At 35.3% G+C, this 21,723-nt stretch overlaps 1 protein-coding gene across 1 annotated transcript; it reads left to right on the top strand.

The window, feature by feature from the left end:
- Positions 1-1,130: 1,130 nt before the first annotated feature.
- Positions 1,131-21,434, top strand: C5 (complement C5). The gene is made up of 41 exons (XM_008491595.2): positions 1,131-1,246; positions 2,248-2,440; positions 2,788-2,950; positions 3,226-3,296; positions 3,902-3,993; positions 4,385-4,467; positions 4,801-4,891; positions 5,196-5,301; positions 5,812-5,938; positions 6,273-6,388; positions 6,606-6,806; positions 6,925-7,128; positions 7,569-7,778; positions 7,956-8,105; positions 8,421-8,550; positions 8,856-8,921; positions 9,482-9,682; positions 10,227-10,317; positions 10,718-10,794; positions 11,411-11,550; positions 12,177-12,398; positions 12,665-12,725; positions 12,953-13,042; positions 13,289-13,501; positions 13,651-13,726; positions 13,852-14,011; positions 14,472-14,567; positions 14,840-15,011; positions 15,197-15,402; positions 15,504-15,656; positions 16,002-16,064; positions 17,397-17,478; positions 17,754-17,805; positions 18,185-18,287; positions 19,018-19,092; positions 19,185-19,290; positions 19,467-19,553; positions 19,702-19,791; positions 19,956-20,039; positions 20,567-20,705; positions 20,925-21,434. Exons 1-41 carry the CDS (start codon positions 1,182-1,184, stop codon positions 21,052-21,054), a joined length of 5,037 nt encoding a protein of 1,678 aa, XP_008489817.2. The 5' UTR covers positions 1,131-1,181; the 3' UTR covers positions 21,055-21,434.
- The last annotated feature ends 289 nt before the right edge of the window (positions 21,435-21,723 follow it).

The raw sequence follows: 21,723 nt of genomic DNA on the forward strand, positions 1-21,723 counted from the left end.
TGTTTAAATAAATGTAGTGACAGGCTGTGTTAGGCTGTGTTAGGTGGGGATTTCGACAACCAGGTGTGAGATGCAGGGTTAAAAACCGGTAGGTCATAACTGAAAAAGGAATGGGGGGAAGGGGCATAATTAAAAAGTCCACCATTACTTCAAATCATTGTTAGACTTTTAAAGTGTTTGCTTTGACCAATTCATCGCTGTTGTTTACTTCTTATCTACTTAAACTTTGTGAATTCTCGGTGTTTGGTATTTAGTAATAGATTTTTGGGCCATAGTTTTTAATAGTACTAAGCACCTTACTTTTTTTTTTTGTAAGATCTTATTCTGTATATTGTTACTTTCCTTCTAGTTTGTTCTGTCTAATGGGAAGCCCAAACTGACCTTGTAGTTTAATTTTCTATTGATTGGAAAGCATTCTGTAAATGGCTTTCCCGTAAAGTTTGACTACAGAATTTGTTTAAACTTGCAAAGTCTTGCACAACTTCAGTTTGACTTTTCATAAACTTATTTGTTCAGGTCTTACATTAGATATCAGGCATGCAAAGGTTTTGTTACCGTCGCGTTTTTTTTGCAAATGCTTTTTAAAATAATGCACATTTTAGATGTATTGTGCCCTAATATTTTCATATCACAGCAATGGAAGTACTCCAGAAGTTGGTGTAATCAGGAGTACAAATTACCAAAAGAAATTCACAAGTGGAGAATATTTCAAAACAAAAACATTGAAACTTCTAGTCTAAACAGATCAGTGCCTTCGGTTTGAGTTGAATTACTGAAGAACTGATGTTTTTCTTCAGATGCAAATTTAAAATCAATTTGATTTAAATGTTTTCTGAAGTACAAGCTGAATCTGATATTTTGTTTGTTGAGAGTTTTTTTGCTACCTATTAAAATTATTTTTTTTCACAGAGGTGTCAAGCAGAGACGAAATTTGAACTGATGTGGGATTGCTCTGGACATACTCGAAACTTGAAATCCTAAACTTAAAAACTCCCAACTTTAGCTTCTGGCTTTCTTGAGAGGGGGCAATAGCATTTTGGTTAAAACCTGATCTTTAGTTAATAATTAACTATGAATGAAATGTGCTGGTGTTATTTCTGTTCGTCTACAGCAGAAGCCAAATGGTTTAATCCAGAGTCATTGGCATCTGTAGACTGCTGTTTGTTATCATAGTTATCACTATGACTATTTTAGCATATTTTTTTGTTTTGCTATTTTCTGGAACAACTTTCAGCCAAGAAAAAACGTAAGTAAAGGAAATGTAGAATGAGGTGGAAGTGTTGCTTGATTTTCCTCCACTATTTTACGTAAATAGATACTGAATTTAAGTAGATCCAGTGCAAAAGGCACTATCCAAACTGATGTGTTTTCACAAGCAAAATTCTCACTAGTGTCTTTGGGACCAATGCTAGAAAAAAGGCTGATGGTTCTGGAAATACTGCATTTGCTGCCAAAGAAAGAGGTAGTAATTTCTTTGCATGCCACAAGATAAACAAGGAAATAAAGCTGATAGTCACTAGCTCTTCTATAGTGCCTGAAAACAGATCCTTTGCCACAGGTTTGTTGAAAGCTCTTACTTAAATATGTATTTCACAACTGTACATAGCAGTGCTTTGTTTATTATACCTGTTCAAAATGGTGTGGAAAAAGCCACCAACCTAAGTACTTTTGGTGTTTAAGAAAAAGGTGATGCACAGATACCAAATGGTTTGTTCAACAACGCTTCATATGTATTGTGGATACATTATGTGGTCAGATGCTAAAGCCTGTCTTGTGCTTTTCTGGAATGGTACTGTTTATAAAGAACTGAAGAAATTAAAGTAAAGCTTCAAAAATGTATTCACTTTGTTTTTTTAATGTAAATGACCCCATTTATTTCAGTAATGACTTCACTGGCTGGAAAACTGCACAAATGCACTATTTGGAAGATGAGTGTTTCAGGGTTTAATTTGGCAAGAGAAGTACTTATTTGCACATAAATAGTCTGTTTCAATGGACATGTTTTTGTGTGCCTGCAAAATCAAACCCATAAATGTTTCCTAAGGTGGTATTTGGTAATGTTATTGCAGTCTTGGTAAAAATCATCCTGACTGAGGCTCTACTGTTTTAAAGTAGCATCTTAGAATAACAGCCTGATTGCTTTGTTTGCTTTAATGCTTTTTAGGGATGTGAATTACAAATGGAAGTAAGAAATCAGAAAGAAATGTAGTTCCATTACCCTTTTATTGTTCTATATTCCATATACAGATATGTCCTTACGGCGCCAAAGATCTTCAGAGCTGGGGCATCTCAGAAAGTTGTAGTTCAAGCTTTTGGTTATGAGAAGGAATTTCCAGTCAAAATTGCCATTAGAAGCTTTCCAGATAAGCTTGCTGTTTATTCTTCTAGCCATATTTCTTTAACTCCAGCCAACAAATTCCAAGATGCTGTAACTTTAAGAGTAAGGATTCCAAACTTTTCTTGCAGTGTTACATCCCAAGTAGTTACAAGTGTTTAAAAAATACTATGGGAAGTTTTGAGTTGTTTAAACTGCAAAGTGAAGCTTAACACCCCAATTTCTCAGTACAATGGAATGCAAAATTTCAAAATAACTGTATCTTAATGCTTCAGACCAACATCTGTGGTGTAAGCAAAAGTAGCTCCTTGTGGGTGCTGAAGCTTTTATTTAATAATAATTCATAACAGGATAATAATTGCTATTCAGTTACTCTTATCAATGAAAAATACCATAAGAAAAAATACTTGAAAAATCTTTTTCTTTCAAAATCTCTATTTCATCTTGCCCAGCTTCAACCAACTGATTTACCAAGAACAGAGAATTCAGCCAATTATGTGTATTTGGAAGCTGTTTCTCCACATTTTACAAGATTAAAAAAAATTCCTGTTTCCTATGAGAATGGGTTTCTTTTTATTCATACAGACAAACCAATTTATACTCCTGATCAGTCGGGTAAGTTACATTTATTTGTCTTGGCTTTTATTTAAGGTTTAGTCCATTTACTTTGCCAATTAATTAGGATTTAAATTTAATTTAAGGTCTTGGTTATGTTAGTATTGTCATTGGATACTGTTTGTTTTTTTTCATAATAATGAAATACTATGATATAATAAAATAATATTTTTAACTATCCAATAATACCATAGAAATTGTTTTTTCTTTTTCTTTTTTTTTAAAAAATCTCTATTCTGGTGTGACTTTAAAGTTAATTGCAATAATTCTTTCAGTGAAAGTCAGGGTATATTCTCTGGATGAAGAACTGCAGCCAGCTCGGCGAGAAACTGTCCTAACTTTTGTGGTGAGTTGCAATTGAATTTAATATTAATATTCTGTTGATCACAGGAACAACAAATGTAGTTAGATGATAACTCATTTTTACAATCAATATTTAATAAAGCTAAGGTGTTTTTGCAGGTGTTCAAACATCTTTTAAAAGATCTAAAAATTACTTTGCACAGATGGATGGAAGTTTTCAAGTCCCATACCTGATGTTGCTACAGAATGGGAAAAAAAATATTAATTATCTTTAATATCTAAGGAAAGATTTCCTGAGGGGCCTTAATAATACATGGGTTTAATTCTGTTATTTGTTTCGTTTAAGACATAATACTGTTCTACTATGCTATATATTTTAGCCTTTAATAATAGGCTTGTAATTACTGTAATTTTTAGCAATTTTAAGCATTGTGTAGTAAGAGCTTTTAGTTGTTGGGACCACAGCAAAATGTTTTATCAGAATTTCAGTCTGAATTGTTACTCAAACTGTGCTTTCATTCTGTAAAATGGGCAAAATTCTTAGAAAAATGTATTGTGGCCAGGCTCCCACTGAAATCACTGAATTAAGGTTTTCTTTTTTATGAGAATGACCTGTAACTGGTGATTCTTTCTTGTTATAATTTAAAGGATCCTGAAGGAGTAAAAGTGGATATTATAGAAGAAGAAGATTTTACTGGAATAGTTTCTTTTCCTGACTTCAAGATTCCTCCTAATCCTAAGTAGATTTATTTAATGCTTTTTAAGTATTACTAAGATAATACTTCCTTTTCTTAAAGACTATCAGAATGTTTTTTGCTTGCTACACAGAGTGTGTAAGACTTGAAAACATTTCACATAGTGAAATGGTATAAGTAAATAAGTATATAAACACATAACCATGGTATATATATACATAGTATATACACATAACCATGGTATAAGTAAATAAGTATATAAAATGTTTTAAAGTAAGTTTATTTAATTATTAAATAATCCCTGCAGAATCTTCTCAAAGTAAGTAATGAACATGTGCAAAAACTTGGTGCAGATCTTTTCTAATAGTTGAATAGTCATATTATTTTTTTGCCTTTAATTTTCATCTTAAAAAAATTTATTGTTGCCATTTCATAGGTATGGAATTTGGAAGATTGAAGCCAAGTATAAGAAGAATTTTATAACCTCAGCTGTTGCCAAATTTGAAGTTAAGGAATATGGTAAGGTGTGCCCAGACTGTAAGCCTTCATTTTCATATGTTTTTTCAGATAAATTGACAGCTGCATAACACAAGGGAAGAAAATACAGATTCCCAAGGTGCCCTTGGCCTGCTTATCTCCAGCTCTGTTGGTTCAAGCTGGTCACTCCACTGGTGTAAGAGTTTATTAACACAAAATGTGTCTTGAGCTGACAGCTGTGTTCTGGGGCTATGATACCACGACTGAAATCACTTGAGACCCTCATGATTCCTTGATGGCTATACAGAAGTGTCTTTCTGAGGCTTAATGTATAAAAACACACCTAAGTTGCTGTCTTTTCTGTTCAATTTTCAGCAATGCCAAGTTTTTCCATTGTCATAGAGCCAGAAAGAAACTTTATTAGTTCTGATAAATTTGAGAACTTCAGGATTGTTGTGAAAGCTAGGTAAGGAAATTTGGCTTTGATTTCTAAATGTGTGTATCTCTTACCTGAGAAATGTTTTCTCATGCCCAGAAGTTTCCTCTTTTACCTCTAGAAGTCCTGTGATCACAACCCTTTGTGCTCTGTAAGAGAACTGAGTGACCCTTTAAAAAATTACTACAAAAGGGTTATTTTCCAAGGAGTCTTTAAAGCTGCACAGATGATTTTGTTGCATCTCTTGTCTAGGAAGTTATTTTTCTTCAAAAATAAATGCTCTCTTGCAGCCACTAAAGTGATCTTAAAAGCATTTATATTGTTTCATTCTCAGCTATTTTTATAACAAGAAGCTTGCAAGTGCTGATGTTTTTCTTCGTTTTGGAATAATTGAAGAAACTGAAAAAAGAATGATGCCTCGTTCATTGCACGTAACCAGGGTAAGCAGCAGCAAGCCCAGGTTGTGTAGATTCCAGATGCTTTAGTTCAGGGCTGATCCAGTTCCACTGAAGTTTTCCCATTAAAGTTGGTGCAGATGGGTTCCAGCTCCAAGTTTGCATCGACTGCTATTCAGTGTCAGCTTTTTCTGTGTAAACTTATCATTGGGATTACAGAAATGCACCTGAAAATCAAACTCAGAGGCAGCACCTGAGACAGAATGTGATTTCAGTCACTGGGAGATGATAAGAGGCATTATCTTTCCTCATGTAGTGCAGGTACCTCTGTGACTCCTGTCTCTTGTTGTGCCTGTGTGCAGCCTTTGCAACACATGCCATTGATTGACCAACTATCCAAAGTTGTAAGAAATAAATTCTTCATGAAGACATCTCCACCTTTGATACCCTGAAAACAGACAATGAGCATGTTAAAGCTTCAGTTCACATACAGTGTATCCATATGTTATTTATAGATTGTTGACTATTAAGTAATGATTTCTATTTCATTTCCAGATTGAAAATGGAGTAGCTGAGATCAATTTTAACAGTAAGGAAGCAGTGAGTTCTATAGGGTTTCAAAGTCTAGAAGAACTGGATGGCTCATATCTATATATTGCAGCATCAGTGTTGGAGACTACGGGTAAGTTGCTTTTTTTTTTCCCTAACAAAAATGCAAATATTAACAGAACTAGAAAATAAAACCATATGGATAACTTTCCTAGTATCAGACTTTCAGGCTTTCCTTGGTATTCAGAAGTCCTTCCAAAAATTTATAAGGAAGAACAACTCACCCATTGATGTAAAATATTTTGGGATTAAACTTTAATTATTAGTTTTCATAACACTAGGAGGACATGACTCTTCAGATGCAAGGACTTCACTTTAACAGACAGTTGGTGCTGCCCTTTGAAGACAAGTGGAGAGAAAACAGTCTCTAGGATGTGGTTATGAAAAGGAGTGTAATATTTTATTAGGTGGCCTCAGTGGTGAAGCAGAATTTGCTGGAGTAAGATTTGCTGTATCTCCTTACAAACTGAGTTTGATTGCTACTCCTCTCTTTGTGAAGCCTGGACTTCCATTCTTCATTAAGGTTAGTTAAAATAAGCAGTATTTTTGTACATTAAAACACAAAACCTGTAATGCAGAAGCCTTATTCTTTTTTGTATATATTACTGTACTGCTTTTAATTTCCATTGTCCATTTATTTATTTTTCACTTGCTATTGTACAAGCTTAGCAGCTTGGAAGTTTTCTCCTTGAAAAAATGTCACCGTTCATTTAAGAAATGTTGTATATTCTGATTAACAGGTCCAGGTGAAAGATACAATGGATCAGTTTGTCAGAAATGTCCCTGTAACTGTCACAGCAAAATCATTTAGTGAGCAAATGGATGAGACTGAGTTGATATCAGAGGCTTCAGACTCTGGGAGAAGACAAACAAGCATAAATGATGGAACTGCTTTGTTTGTTGTTAATATCCCATCTGATAGCAAAAAGTTGGAGTTTCAAGTGAGTTAAATAATTCCATTAATTTATTTCTTCAAAGGTTTAATTCTTCACTTTTGAGAATGCTTTTGTTTCCTTCTTTACTAAACAAAAAAATTCAAACAATTTATTCTCCTTTCAGGTAAAAACTGCAGATCCACGACTTTCAGATGAGAACCAAGCAAGTAAAATCTATGAAGCAAAAGCTTATTCATCATTAAGTCAGAGTTATCTTTATATTGACTGGGCTTCAAACCATAAAATACTAGAAGTAGGGGATTTCATAAATATTAATGTATATCCACGTAGTCACTATATCCATAAAATCCACCACTTCAGCTATTTGGTAAGTAACAGATGTTTTCCTATCAAATACTGAATTGTGATTTAATGTTTTGGCCTAGATGAAAAACCTGAGCAATCAAGAACTGCCCTCAGCAGCACATGCTGCTCATGCAGCTGCTCCTTCCATATTCAATCTATCAGTCTTACAGTAGAAAGTATTGTTAACAGTCTCATCTTTAAATTCTATATTCAATTCTACTTTAAATTCTCATCTGACATAGACTGGGATTCAGAACAAGTAGTGCTGGTCTTGAGAGGGATTCCATGAGTTGAAACAGAGAGGAAGACAATGGTGTGGAAGAGAATAAAGGAGAGAGCTGCCTTCACTTGAACCAGGCCCATTGGTCCCAAGTGCTTTTTTGTGTGTGTTGGATTCTATCTAAATGCAGGTAATTATTACAAAATATGACTTTGTTGTTCTGCATCATTTTTCTGTTCTAGATCACGTCAAAAGGAAAGATAGTAGGCTTTGGAACTCAGGATAGAATTAAGGATTTGGAATATGACCATCTAACTTTTCAGATAACCCAAGAAATGGTTCCTTCAGCACGTCTTGTTGTTTACTACATAGTCATGGGTGAAGAAACTGCTGAGTTGGTAGCTGATTCAGTTTGGCTGAACGTGGAACAGAAGTGTGGGAATAGTCTTGATGTGAGTAGCAGAACAGGCACTAAAATTTGGCTGTTCTTTCATTTTATAGTCAAATTTTAACTTGGATTTATACAAGTTATACAACACTTCCTTGACTAATTAAAGTGTCTGCCTTCAGATGCAATTTTTTTTAACAAATAACTTTTAAAACTACCAATATTTGTTTTCAATTTATAGATTAAGCTGCAATCAAGCAAAAAGATACTGAATCCAGCAGAGGTTGTGTCACTTAACATGAAAACACAATTCAATTCCTTTGTTGCCTTGTCCTCTATTGACAAGGCAGTATATGGAGTCACAGGAAGAGGAAAGAGAGCAATGGAAAAAGTTAAGTAGTGGCCTCAACTGAAAACCATTTGTTTTATGGTTATATTCAATATAGCTGTTATGTAGCATGCCTTCAGTAAACCTGGAAATAGGAAGTAGAGCAATTCAATACAGAATAACAGTTGCTGCTTCAAATCTGACAGTTCAAAACTGTGAAAAGAATTCATTTGCAGGTTTTTGGTTTCCAGTAGAAGCAAGTTGCACTTTCAAAGGCAGATCTGCACCATCTTACCAGACTGAAGTGGCCTTTCTGCAAGTCTACCTCCCTCAGTCATCATATCACATATTCCATGTTCCACTGTGTTTTTTCCTCAGGTAATGCTGCACTTGGAAAAGAGTGACCTTGGCTGTGGAGCAGGAGGAGGCTGGAACAACGTGGATGTGTTCCGAATGGCTGGGCTTACATTTTTAACTAATGCAAATGCTGATGATTCAAACGAAGCAGGTATGTTCCTTTGGCTTAAGCATGAAATTGTGGGTTTTCTTTTCTGAAATATTCAGTTATGACTCTCAGTCGTATATTGGAACATCCTTAAGTTAATAAGGAATGCATGTACTAATGATTTTTGAGGGAGGAAAACAGAACTTGTGAGTCATTGTAACTGAAATCAAAATGCTTTTCTAGTTAAAATAGTAATCAGAAAAAGTCTCACAAATTTTTAACGTTATTTTAGGGAACTATTTTTAAGTGGGCTTTGCAATTACAAACAAGTCACATGTTTTGTACTCATTTGTTTATTCTTTGAACAGATGAAACTTGCAATGAAATTTTAAGAACCAAAAGGTCTGACTTCAAGGAGCGGATACTCAAAGAAGGTGTGAAAAAAATCTTTTAAAGTATATAATCATGGAAAAAAATAGATACCAAGAATCTGAGTATTTGAATACTACTTTTAATGATTGTTTTTAACTTAATGTGGTGGAGAGAGACTGACATATGCAGAACATTACTTTGGAGAGCACCCCATTTCTAAAGTCTCCTAGCCAAATGCCAAATGTGAAGTTGGTAAGGTTTAAGTACACAATGAAAATAGGGTATTTATTTAAGATATGTTTCTTTTTCAGAAAAGACAAACAAACTCTCTGCTCTATGATATGGTAATTTTTCCAAGTGACCATCTGCCAGGGACCAAGCCTGTCAGAAGAACCTTTGACTGTTAATTCTTAAAATGCAATAAAACTCCTCTTATTTATATTTTAATTTCAGAACAGTAGTGATTATGTACGTGTCACTAGCTTTTAAATAATGATTCTACGAGTTTTAAAAATGAATTCAGTATAACAGGCTGAGATGCATTTGAAATTAATAACCTCACCTCAAGGAAGGGGACCGTGGCCATTCTGTGAAGCTGTGAGTTGTTTCCTTATTCTCTCAGCATCCAAATATCTACATCCAGAAATTCGGAAGTGCTGCATGGCTGGAGTGAGAGCTTATCCAGTCACTGAGACCTGCAGTGACAGAGCCCAGCGAATCAAGAGCCATGCAAGGTGCATTTCTGCCTTCAAAGACTGCTGTGAATTTGCAAACAGGCTGCGGGAGGAAGAGCCCAACAAGCTCCTGATCCTGGCAAGAATGCGTGAGTATGAGAGTTTGACCTCTCCTCTGGGCATGAGGTGAAGCACTTCCAGCAGAATGGGAAAACACAGAGATGATATCTTTGTTAATCTACTGATCCCTACCTATTACCTCTCAGGGTTATCCCAGAAAGAGTTTTTACCAGTCTGCAAAGACCCTAAGGAGGTGTATGAGAGCAGCTTTTTGTTTTGTTAAGAGCTGTGTTCTATTGACTCAGATTTAGAACAAGCAGAACTGGGGTAAGAGAGCATTGTTGCCTTTGAGGGCAGTGCTGAACTTGAATGCTGAATCCATTGCCCAGCCCTGAAACAGCCAACAGGTAACATGTCAGGAAATATCAGTGGGAATGTGAAATTTCTTGTCTCCCATTTTCTTCCTATTATTGCTTGTTAACAAATTAATCCATTTGGATTTTGGACAGGTATCCACATGTATAAATAGGTGAGGTGGGATTAATGCAGGCTTTTGATTGAGGGTGTTAAGATACATTTTTCCTTGTGTCAGAACTGGTGAGGGATTTTTTTTACTTGCTTTATGTTCTTCAGATTTTGAGGCTCTCTTGGAGCTGGATGAGGCAGACGTTCGTAGCTACTTCCCTGAAAGTTGGTTATGGGAAGTTCACCAAGTTTCTCCAAGGTACTTCTTTTCTCAAATCAGTTACCAGTTTGACTTAGTCATAGTTTTAGAGGAAGTAAATGCTAAAATAGGGGTAACCTGGGCAGATTTAGTTGTACCCAAGATGTGTGCTAAAATGCAGTCCTGTACTAACAGTCTTCCTGCCATCTTTTCCTCCATGCAGGATATGCTGTCTGGTGCCCTGATTGTTGAACCATGTTCCCATTCACATTCAAGCTTTGTTAAACAGCAGCTTCTGTAAAGTCAGCTAAGACCAAGTTTATGCAAACTAGTTCTGTTTTCTAAATGCTCTCTCGTATCTTCCCTTACCTGAGGCTCTCATAGATACAGGAGTTGCTCTGGGCTCTGTTAGCAGGTGGCTGGTGACAATGTATGACTGTACTAACACTTGTACATACAGGTCAAAGACTCTGACTGTCACCTTGCCTGATTCTCTGACTACCTGGGAAGTACAAGCTGTTGGCATTTCAGATAAAGGTAGGTACTGCAGCCTGATTATCTTGCTGCTAAAGAATTAGGGAGCTTTTATTTTGCAGAACATCTCATTGCAGTTAAGACATATATTTTAAAATGTTCATTTTTCTGATTGATAAAAAGGAAATGAAAGGATAAAATAGGTGTTTAGGGAAAGAAAGTTACTTAATTTATTGGCTGGGAAATAAAGCCTATCTTGTGTTTGACAGTGGCCCACAATAAATGACTAAGAAAAGAGTAAAAGAACTCTGTGTGACTCTGCAAGAGTGAGTGACTCTTCCCTGGCACAGCTTTCCAGTGTCCTGCTACCAACAGCTCAGGCACTTGAAACAATTTTTCCAATAGATGTGGTAGTTCAAGCAGAAAATTTCTTTCTTGCTTTGGGTAAGATGGAGAAACCCAAAGGACTGGTGTGTCAGCAAGTCTGTGTGAAGTGTGGGAGACAGCTTGGAACAAGAAGCAAGAGCCTGGCCACTTTTAGAAAAGTTTGGACAATTTCCAAGTACTTACTGAAAAAAGAAGTCATCAGTAAAGCTGGGAAGTGTGTGAAGACTTTTTTAAAACTTCTTTATCAGAAGGGTGGATAAGATAATCTGCTTTATGTTTTTAATTTCCTTAGGTATATGTGTTGCTGCACCACTGGAAATGGAAGTTGTAAAAGATATTTTCCTGAACATTTATGTTCCTTATTCTGTGGTGCGAGGAGAACAGATTGAGTTAAAAGGATCAGTTTATAACCATAGGGCATCTGCAATTAAGGTAATTTGTGGATTTAGTGAGTACTACAGAAAGTTTAACCTTATAACCTAAAAAAGTATTTTCCCTGCAAGTACCCATTATACTATTGGATAAGATGTCTCCAGACTTTCAACTAGTGTTACATATGCTCTGTATAACTATGTGAGAATTAAATAAAATCATTGATTGTTTCATTTTCAGCCATTCCACTGATTATGATGTTGTCATGCTCTTGCCAAACAACTTTTCCTCATAGAAGTTAAAATACAATTTTTCTTTTCCAATCACTTGGACACTATCAAAAAAGTGATGGGGCTTCTTGAATGACCTGCTCATGAGCTCACAGATTACATTGTCTAGGGATTTAATATAAAAGAACTGTTTTTAAGGTGATATATTTAACCAAAAGTATAAAATTAATTTTGAAAGAATTTGAGTATGCAGAGGTATGTGTATGAAGCAGGTATGAAGCCTGGAGTACTGGCTCCCTGATGTTGCTAATGAACATTTGTTAGTGTGTTTTTAGTGCAAGCAAAGTTAGTGACACTTGCTCATTGCAGTAGTATCACAGCAGTAAAATGCTCATTTTTGTAGCTTTAGTATTCCTTTGGTGTTGTACTTGTCATTGAAATCTTTCAACATTTCAGTTCTGTGTTACAATAGCCACTGGAAATGGAATCTGTTCTTTTGGAGATTCTGCAGCTAGAGGATCAAGGATGCACAACTGCCAGATTAAGAATCTGGATGGTGGCTCTTCCTCCCCAGTTACATTCAGAATACTCCCTTTGGAACTGGGCCTTCACACTGTCAACTTCACCTTGCTGGCAGCCACAGACAGTGAAACTGTAGTTAAAACATTACGTGTGATGGTAAGGGGAAAAAAGTCAAAATGTTTGTAGTGGTTTGGAATTTCATATTGATTCAGTCACAATAAATAAATAAATATCTAAGTATTGCTTCATTTTAATATTTACTAAATACAAAATCTCAGATTAGAAGATTTAAGTAAAACTCAAATATAGGATAGGGTGTAGAATGCAAAAAACCTTATAGTTTTAAACTGTTGCTTCAACTAATATTTTTGATGAGACAAAAGTGTTTTCATTCCCTGCTTCTTTCCTCTTAATGATTCCAGCCAGAAGGCATTACAAAAGAACTTCATTCAGGCTTCACTTTGGATCCACAGGGTGTTTATGGTGAGAGTTGATCTTATTTCCTTTATTTTTTCATATTCTTAATTCATGATAATAAAGTTTTCAATGAAAAAATTGGCATTTCTCCTTCCTGAAATAGTTTTCATTTGTCCCTTCCAAAGGTTTCCTTTCCTTTCATTGACTAACAAACCCACTTCATATACATTTCAATCATCTATTGATGTGGATTGTAATTTATGATATAAATATATATACATTTTTAATTATAGGTTCAATCAAGAGACGAGAAGAATTTCGATACAAAGTACCACTAAATCTGGTCCCTAAAACAAAAATTGATAGAAGTGTCAGTGTAAAAGGTAAATTAAATTAAAACCTTTAGTCTACTCTATGTTCTTTTTCTCCTACTCATATTTCTTTGTTTAACTTTTTTGGAATTTGTTCCTAGATTCCCTTTCTTTTGAGAAAAGGCTTTGCAGATCATCTTTTTGTGTAGAATTTTAAGTACTTCATGAAGAATGATTGCTTGTACAAATTAGTCAGATTCTGCCCCTTGATTCACTTTCAAGATCTCTCTTAAATGTTTTGGTTTTCTCTTTCCACAGGACATCTTATGGGTGAAGCAGTTGCCACAATCCTCAGTCCTAGTGGTCTTAGTGCTCTTACTAATCTGCCAAAGGGCAGTGCAGAGGCAGAGCTTATGAGCATTGCCCCAGTATTTTATGTGTTTCACTACTTAGAAGCATCAGAAAACTGGCATTTACTGGGTCCTGAAACCTTAACTTCAAGAACTCAAATGAGGAGGAAGATGAAAGAAGGTAAGAAAATATAATTGCTTCTCTTGCTTCAGAGTTGGAGAGGTGCAGAAAATTTGCTGGAGGAGAAAGATAATATATCTGAGTGAGCAAATACAATTTTAATATAAATCTCTTTTCATAACTTATTTTCTGCCTAATATATCCCTTAGGAATTGTCAGCATCTCATCCTTCAGAAATTCTGACTTCTCATACAGCATGTGGAAGAATGGGCAAGCTAGCACCTGGTGAGTTTAAAAACCTCTTTTGATTAGGAGGGAAGAAAAGGCTTTATTTCACTCCATGCTGTCATATTAAACAACCGTGGTAGTATCTGCTGATCAAAACAAACATTTTTTGGTTTTCTTGTCAGGTTGACAGCTTTTGCTTTAAGGATTCTTGGACAAGTTAATCAATATATAAATCTTGATGAAATTTCTGTTTGTAATTCACTCCTGTGGTTGATTGAGAACTGTCAAATGCCAGATGGCTCGTTCAGTGAATTTTCTAATTACCAACCAGTAAAACTACAGGTATGAAAACCAAGCATTTTTTGTGCATGCACAGTAAAAGCTGAATTCACCAGGAGATGATGTGTTTTAGGAATTCAAGGTATTTTAGGCTGCATTTCAGCAGAATAACTATTCAAGTCAATTTTGTTCAATTTGTGGTTTTCTAGATTAATTTAAAGAATAGCACAATCTTGCAAGCATTCCAATTTTGCCACTAAAAGTAGCTGCTTACCACTTCTTAATATTTAGGAAAAAAAATGTAGGTTGATTTTGCAGTACAGTAGTCTTGGCTTGCCAGTAACTTTATTTTGTCTCTTTTTACAAAAAACCTATTACTTTAAAAAGAGTCAACATTTTTTCAGGTTAAACCAAACTGACATTTTTTACAAGAATTTGTTTGTTTCCTCACCTAAATTGCAAACAATGTATTTAAATTCAATGTAGCTTCTGTTTATTTGTATTTACATATTTTGTTTTGTAGGGTACCTTACCTAAAGAAACTAAAGAAAACTCTTTGTATCTCACAGCATTTTCTGTTATTGGAATTGAAAAGTCAATAAAAATATGTCCTACTCAGGTAAAGAATATTTTTATTTCTGCCAGCAATCATGTCCTGGGGTTCTAATTTCTTCCTTTTTCTTTAACACTTGTTCAACGAAATCAAGAGGCTGTTTTTAGATGAGATTTATTTGCTTTTTCAATCTTTGTATTTCAAAATCAGTAAAAGAAGAATAATGAAGTTCTTGATTAGAAGATACACTGCATTATGTACCCCTAAACTGCCTTGATAGATGTGTCTCTTTATCCCAAGCCTAATGGATGTTAGCTGTAGCCTCTTCATCCTTTCAGAAAATCCATGACGCTAAAAACAAAGCAGGAAATTATTTGATGAAAAATGTGCAGTCTGCTCAAAGCCCCTTTACCATGGCAATAACCTCGTATGCTTTAGCTCTTGTGGATCCCAACCATCACTCTGCACGCTCAGCCTTCTCTGCACTGAAGAGGGAAGCATCTGTCATAGGTATTACTGAATTCTGTATTACTGGCTGGCAGGTAGGCTGCTCTTTCAGTGTTTTTCATTCTGTGCTGTGATGGCACTACCTGCAGGGTGAATTTCAGTGAGGGTGTAAGTGAAGTGGGCAACAGTTCACCTTGTGCACCTGTTGCTCTGCTTCAGTCTGAAAATTTATTTTGTATTTTCTGTAGGTGACCCCCCACTGTATCGTTTTTGGAAAGATACTTTCAAAGCAGTAGACACACACACTCCCAGCTCTGCTACTGCACAGATGGTTGAAACTACAGCATATGCCTTGCTTACTACTTTGCTAAGAGGGGACCAAAACTATGCCAATCCAATCATCAAATGGTTGTCTGAGCAGCAAAGATATGGGGGAGGATTTTACTCAACTCAGGTAAGCTTTGAAATATTTTGTTCTCGTTCTCCAAGTACATTTTTACTTCTTTTTTATTTTATTTTATGGAATTAATTCTTTATATAATTGTTTTCTGGCAGGACACAATTACTGCCCTTGAAGCCTTGACTGAATATTCCCTTCTTACCAAACGTCTCTATTTGGATATGAGTGTTAAGGTAGCTTACAAAAACCATGGAAACCTTCAGCTTTTCAAACTGACAGAAGATAATTTTGTGGGAAGAACTGTGACAGTGAGTGAATGCTATCTTCTGAAAACTGAAAGCAGAATTCTTAGCAACTTGTCAAATAATTATTTGAACTTGGAAATTGCTACTTGGGTAACTTCTTTTAGTAATCTCGTAGTAATTTGGTATAGTGAAGGTTTAAGGACTCCAATTACCTGCTAAATTTAATGTATCTGAAAATTGATTTTAATTAAGTATGGCTGTGTGCTCCTTTGCAGTGTGGTTTCTTTTTGGTTTTAGATTCTCTTTGTATCAGGCCTTGATATATATTTGAAATGTAAAACAGACAAGCAGATCATCTGACCTGAATTTCTGCCCTTGCTAACTTTTTGTTAAATATCCATCTTTTAGGTACCTTTGGATGATGACATTTATGTAAGCACTGGAAGCAGCACTGGCATAGCTACAGTAAATGTAAGCATGCAACCAATTTTTTAAAATTTAAGCTATCTTTTTTCAGTTCTAAACATTGAAGAAGAAACCCAAATTTCCCATAAACTATTCCATTTGTTGCCTTTACCTTTAGACTGAGTGATGGATGTCATTATGGCTGCATTTTAGATTAAGTACAAGACACTGTTTGCCTTAGGGATCATGAGAGAGTTATGAAGTTTCTTCCTTGTCGTGGACAGCGGGGGACAAACGACACATACATGTGTTTGAGGATATGTCTCCAACTTTATTTTCCAGACGTGATCTTTTATATGCTCCGTAATTAGCTGATGCATATTCCAGGGCCTGAGCTCATTCATTGGTTAGCTGTTACTTCATCTTGAAAACAATGGTGGACATCCTCTTATCTTTTACCTTGCTATATTCCTGTTCATGCTTATGACCTGTTAAACTGTCATCTATGCTTATGACCTGCTAAGCTGTCATCTATGTTTATGACCTGCTAAACTGTCATCTGTGCTTATGACCTGCTAAGCTGTCATCTATGCTTATGATCTGCTATACTCTTATCAATGCTTAGTCAGACTCTTTGTCTACAAAGACCATGGTATTACTGGGTTGTGTTAGATGTAATGAGTTCTTACCAGTCTCTGCTCGTCTGTCGCATGGCCACATTCTGTGAGCCATGCCTCCATACTAAATCTCTCCACACTTCCTGGTCAGTGGAGGTTTTCTGTTCCATAAATCTGAATAGATAAACCATGTGTGCTTATCAGTTATTGTTATCTCTGCTCAGACAGCCACACAGGGAAGACCCAGCTTAGTGATTAATTCTGAGAACTTGCTTTATTCTCTGTTATTCTGGTTTTTACTCTTAGTTGATTAAACATTGCCCCTGAAAATCTGTTTTCTTGTAATATTTAAAGGAACAATTTTTTGCATGTCTAAATATTAAGCTGTTGCTATGATATATTCTAATCTTTCATAGACTCTTCCAGTATCAAACTTAATAATATCTGAAATGTACATGTACTTGTGAACTAGTATTTATATTCATAAAATATCAGGAGTTGTTTGGATAATATTTTTAGCCTTGTAAATATGACCAGCAAGAAAGGTGTGGTTTTGCTCCAGAATTCCCCATTCCTTCCTGTGCCAATCATTTATTTACTCTGCTTTGCATCCATCTAAACTGATGATGCTGCACAGACCTGTCTCTACTGCTGTTTTATTCTCCCTATTATGAGTTTCAAATTTTATATCCTCAATTTTTATCCTCAAATTTTAAATCCTCATTTTTGAGGATGTTTACTGCTTCTCTTTTGTCTCATTTATTTATTTGTGCACGTATAGGTGAGAACAGTATATAATACCATTGGTACTTCTGAAGAGTCATGTAACTTTGATTTGAAGATTCTTCCCAAGAGACATGATGGTAAAGGCTTAATATGGTTTTAAATATTACTGCTCAGGTCAGTGCAAGGGAGGGAGGGGAAAAAACTTTCCTGTCTTTAATAAAGTGTTTCATAACAATGAAACTGTAATAAATTCTGTCCCTTTCTAAACGCAGCCTTGTTAGCCTTTCTTGAAACTATTGCCTTTTTTGAATTTAAAGAATTATCTTCCACTTATGAAAATGCTCTATGAAAGTTTTGGGGTGCTGCTTCTGAAGGGCTGTAAACTGACTTTGACTCTACTTGCTATAAAAAGGTCACAGGAAGGAAGAAGGGGAACCCCTTGGGCGCTTGGAGGCTTGTGCAAAGTAAGTACAGCTGATGGGGTTCTTGGTTGGTTGGTTGTGGGTTTTTTTCTCTCCTCAGTGACTGAGCTGATGCTTTGCATTTAAAGGTTTCATTTAATTAAAAGTTGGTTCTAGATTCCTGGATTTCCTAACATTCAGCACTCCTTGCAATGGCAGAATTCCCAGCTGACATGTTAAGGAATTGGAGCAGCACAAAGCAAATGCACTGTGGGTGTATATGTGAATTATGAAGTTATTCTACGAATTTTCTAAAGGCTTTCTGGTATTTTGGTTTTTCTAAGTTAATGTTTTACTATTACATTAATATTTTATTTTATATGACATTAACTGACATATTCATAATAAGTTTCTAACTAATTATATTTTGAATCTATTTTAGGTATCGGCCCAGTGCGAGAGAGCCACGGTCAGGGTCTGCTCATGCTGTGATGGACATAGGTTTGGTCAGTGGATTGGAAGCAAATACAGAAGACTTATCTACTGTAAGCATTAGAGACCTTTTTCTTAAGTTTTATTTAACAGAACTATAGTATTTACTGTTCTTAATTATTTTCTGTTAGAGTAGTAGTGCAGGTTTATATCATTGTATTCACAATGCTTCTAAACACTTCTAATACTTAGGAAAATATTCTACCTAAGTCTAAATTATGGATTTCTGATAGAGACAGAAGGTTGACATCTATTTAGAGTTTGACATCTGGGCTCCCTCTGTTAACAGAAAAATAAGAGCAGGTAGGGAGTGGTTGTCCCTTGTGTTGGGGTACATCAGCCTCTGGAGATGCTGCAGCTGCTACTGTAAACCCAACCCTGTTGGTGCACTCAGCCAACTAGGAGCTGGCTAAAGTTTCTGAAATGAATTTTAACTGTAGTGCTTGTGTTCATCCAGCTCCTGTAGACAAACCTGTGAGTTTTAGTTAGAGGGAACCAGAGCTTAGAGTTATAGGATTTAAATAAAATACTATACGTGGACTCAGGTAAGATAATTAGCTCTCTAGTTGTTCATTATCTCCATGTAATGAGTAAAAGTGTAATTTTTTTAAAAGAAAACAAAAAACACCCAAATGAGAATATGAACATCACAAAGGGGCAACCCTAAAATCTGTTTTTTTACATCTCAGAGTTGTGTTAAAGCTACTTATCACAAAACCTTTAAGATCATCCAAAAATATTTCACTTTTATAAAAGATTTTTCTCTGTTTTTCTTCCCTACAGCTTGCAAGTGGAGTTGATCAGTTGATAGCAGATTATGAGATAAAAGATGGACATGTTATTCTGCAGATAGACTCTGTATGTTACCCTTTCCATTACTGTAAGATCTTCAGAGTAATTCTGCTTTCTCCCTAATTAAGAGCTCCTTAATTCATGTGTCTTTCAAACAGGTGCCAGCTGACAATTTTCTCTGTGTTGGGTTCCGAATAAGTGAACTTTTCCATGTTGGAATGCTAAATCCTGCCACATTCACTGTGTATGAGTATCATGCACCAGGTCTGTGTCCCACGTCTTCAGATTCATGTTTGTCTTTTAACTCTTTATTCCTCCTTAATATCTACATTTTCTAATCCTTTTTGTTTTAAGCTTGGGTAACTTTGGTCTCTTTCAGTGTTGACTTCTTGGACTTGAGCTTTCTACATGTATTTATTGTTTCTTTTTGGATCTTCTAGATAAAAGGTGCACTATACTTTATAATCCTTATGGAAATGAAAGACTTGTAAGATTGTGTGAAGGAGATGAATGCAAATGCATGGAAGGTAAACTTTTTTAAGATGTTTTCCCATTTCAGTTGGTGAAAAAATGCAGTGTAGTGCTTTGGACAAAACCACAGGTGTTGTCTTCTCCAAATTTTACATTTGAAAGAAAAAAAATTGTAGTTTTGATTTCTTTTCTTTCTTAATGTAGCTGAGTGCAGTAAAATGCAAGAGAGATTGGATCTGTCAGTAACTGCTGATACCAGGAGAGAAGCTGCATGCCAGAATGATATTGCATATGGTAATGCTTGAATTGTTGTTACCTATTTCATGTGCTCCAACTGAAATGTTTAATTGTTTAATAGTAAACAAGATTTTTTTTACTAGGTTATATTCTGCATCTGTAAGACATTTAGTAGGTATCTCAGGAAAAAAGTAACAAAGTTTTGTTTGTGTTTTCTGCAGTTTATAAAGTGAACATCTTATCACGTAGTGAAGAAGGTTATTTTGTAAAGTATTCTGCATCTCTAATGGATCTCTATAAAAGAGGTGAGTGTCCTGTTCTTCATCCATTTAACAATTTATTTAAAGTGAAAACTGTCACTTGAAACAGCTGACAAAAATCAGCAGTCAAACCCAGTTCTATCCTCACAGTAGGAAACCAGAGTCACAAATAAAGCCTTTAAGAATTTTTTGTGCCCTTTTTTTGCACAAAGAAGGGCACTCTTTGTCTGATGCTTTTAAAAAGCTTTGGGAGAGGTAGCTGCTCATAGTTCTGTGGATCTGAAGCTGATACTTGTTTTTCCTCTGAGTTTAAGCACCCAACATGTCCTTATAGTTACCATAATATAGAATTATTTAATGTGCATGAAGCTTCTTCACTGTTTGGGTTTAATTTTAAAAATCTTTCCCAGAAACACATTTTATGTTATCAGATGTTCCTATTATATAACTAGTGGCAAATAGATTCCTTGGCTGTGCTGAACTGTAGAACATTTTGGTGTTTTCTGTCTAATATATGAGTGACTAGAAATTCTCTTTGGGAAATTTCTCCATTTTTTGGCTTTCTACTTCAGGACAGGCTTTTGCTCAAAAGAATAATGAAATAACCTTTGTTAAAAAGAAGACTTGTACAGATGTTGAATTGAGCCCAGGAGAGCAGTATTTGATCATGGGAAAAGAAGCTTTAAAGATAAATGTTGGTTTCAAATTCAAGTAAGTCACTTACCATCAGATTATGCAGAAATTTAGTCAAAGAGTGCCATGAAGTGGCAAGTGTTTCTATGTAATAATTCTCAAGTAATGTATAGTGGATCTAATTTTTAAAATATTAAACCAAATAGTTGCACAATGTGACTTCAGATAAGTACATCTAAAGCAGGATTATGAACACAAATCTTAGCAGCAAATTGTCTTTTTCTCTTGTCTTCTTAGATTCCAGTACCCTTTGGACTCTAGCACTTGGATTGAGTGGTGGCCTTCAAATCCAGCATGTACATTTTGTCAAGAGTTTTTAAATACAATGGAAGATTTTGCTGAAGATCTCATCATCAGTGGCTGTTGATTTACTTGGAGAATATTTAAACTAAAAATATACAAATATACATCAAATCTCATCTAAAAAAAATAATCCTTGCTAGTTTAGTAATTTTTTTTGTCCCAAACAAAACATTCATTAATAGTTCATCCTTGCTTGTATTTCATAGCTGTGATCTTATAATGTAGTAATGATCTAAGTGTGATTTCTAAGCTTGGATGGAAGAGTAGCAGAGAATCCTGCAAAGACATTTGATGTCAGATGTAGATTGCTTTTAAAAACAAAAACAAAGTACTGTCTTGGGCCAGAATAATACTTAGAAGAGTTAAAATCTGATGTCTTCTTAAAACATTAACCTTCCTTCATTTAAAAAAAAAAAAAAAAAAAAGGAAAAATAAAATCCTTTCTAAAAACTGATTAGGCATGAGTATTTCTTACTCTATCTGAAGGGATATACACAGCCCTTGAAACACTCCCGGTTTTCCACTGACAGAAACAGCAGAGGGAGCACCAGAACATCATTTCTATATAGGTCCTGTAAATATTTGTATTTTATGTCCCTTCTCCCCCTAAAAAACCAGCAAACTTTAATAAGGCATTCTTCAAAAGTTCAGCTACTAGAAATGCTGGACTCATTTCCTAGTGGATGAAAATAAATATGTATTTTCATGGGTAGTGAATTAATTTCATGTCTGA

This window comes from Calypte anna, chromosome 17 (assembly GCF_003957555.1).
Source record: "Calypte anna isolate BGI_N300 chromosome 17, bCalAnn1_v1.p, whole genome shotgun sequence".
NCBI lineage: Eukaryota > Metazoa > Chordata > Aves > Apodiformes > Trochilidae > Calypte > Calypte anna.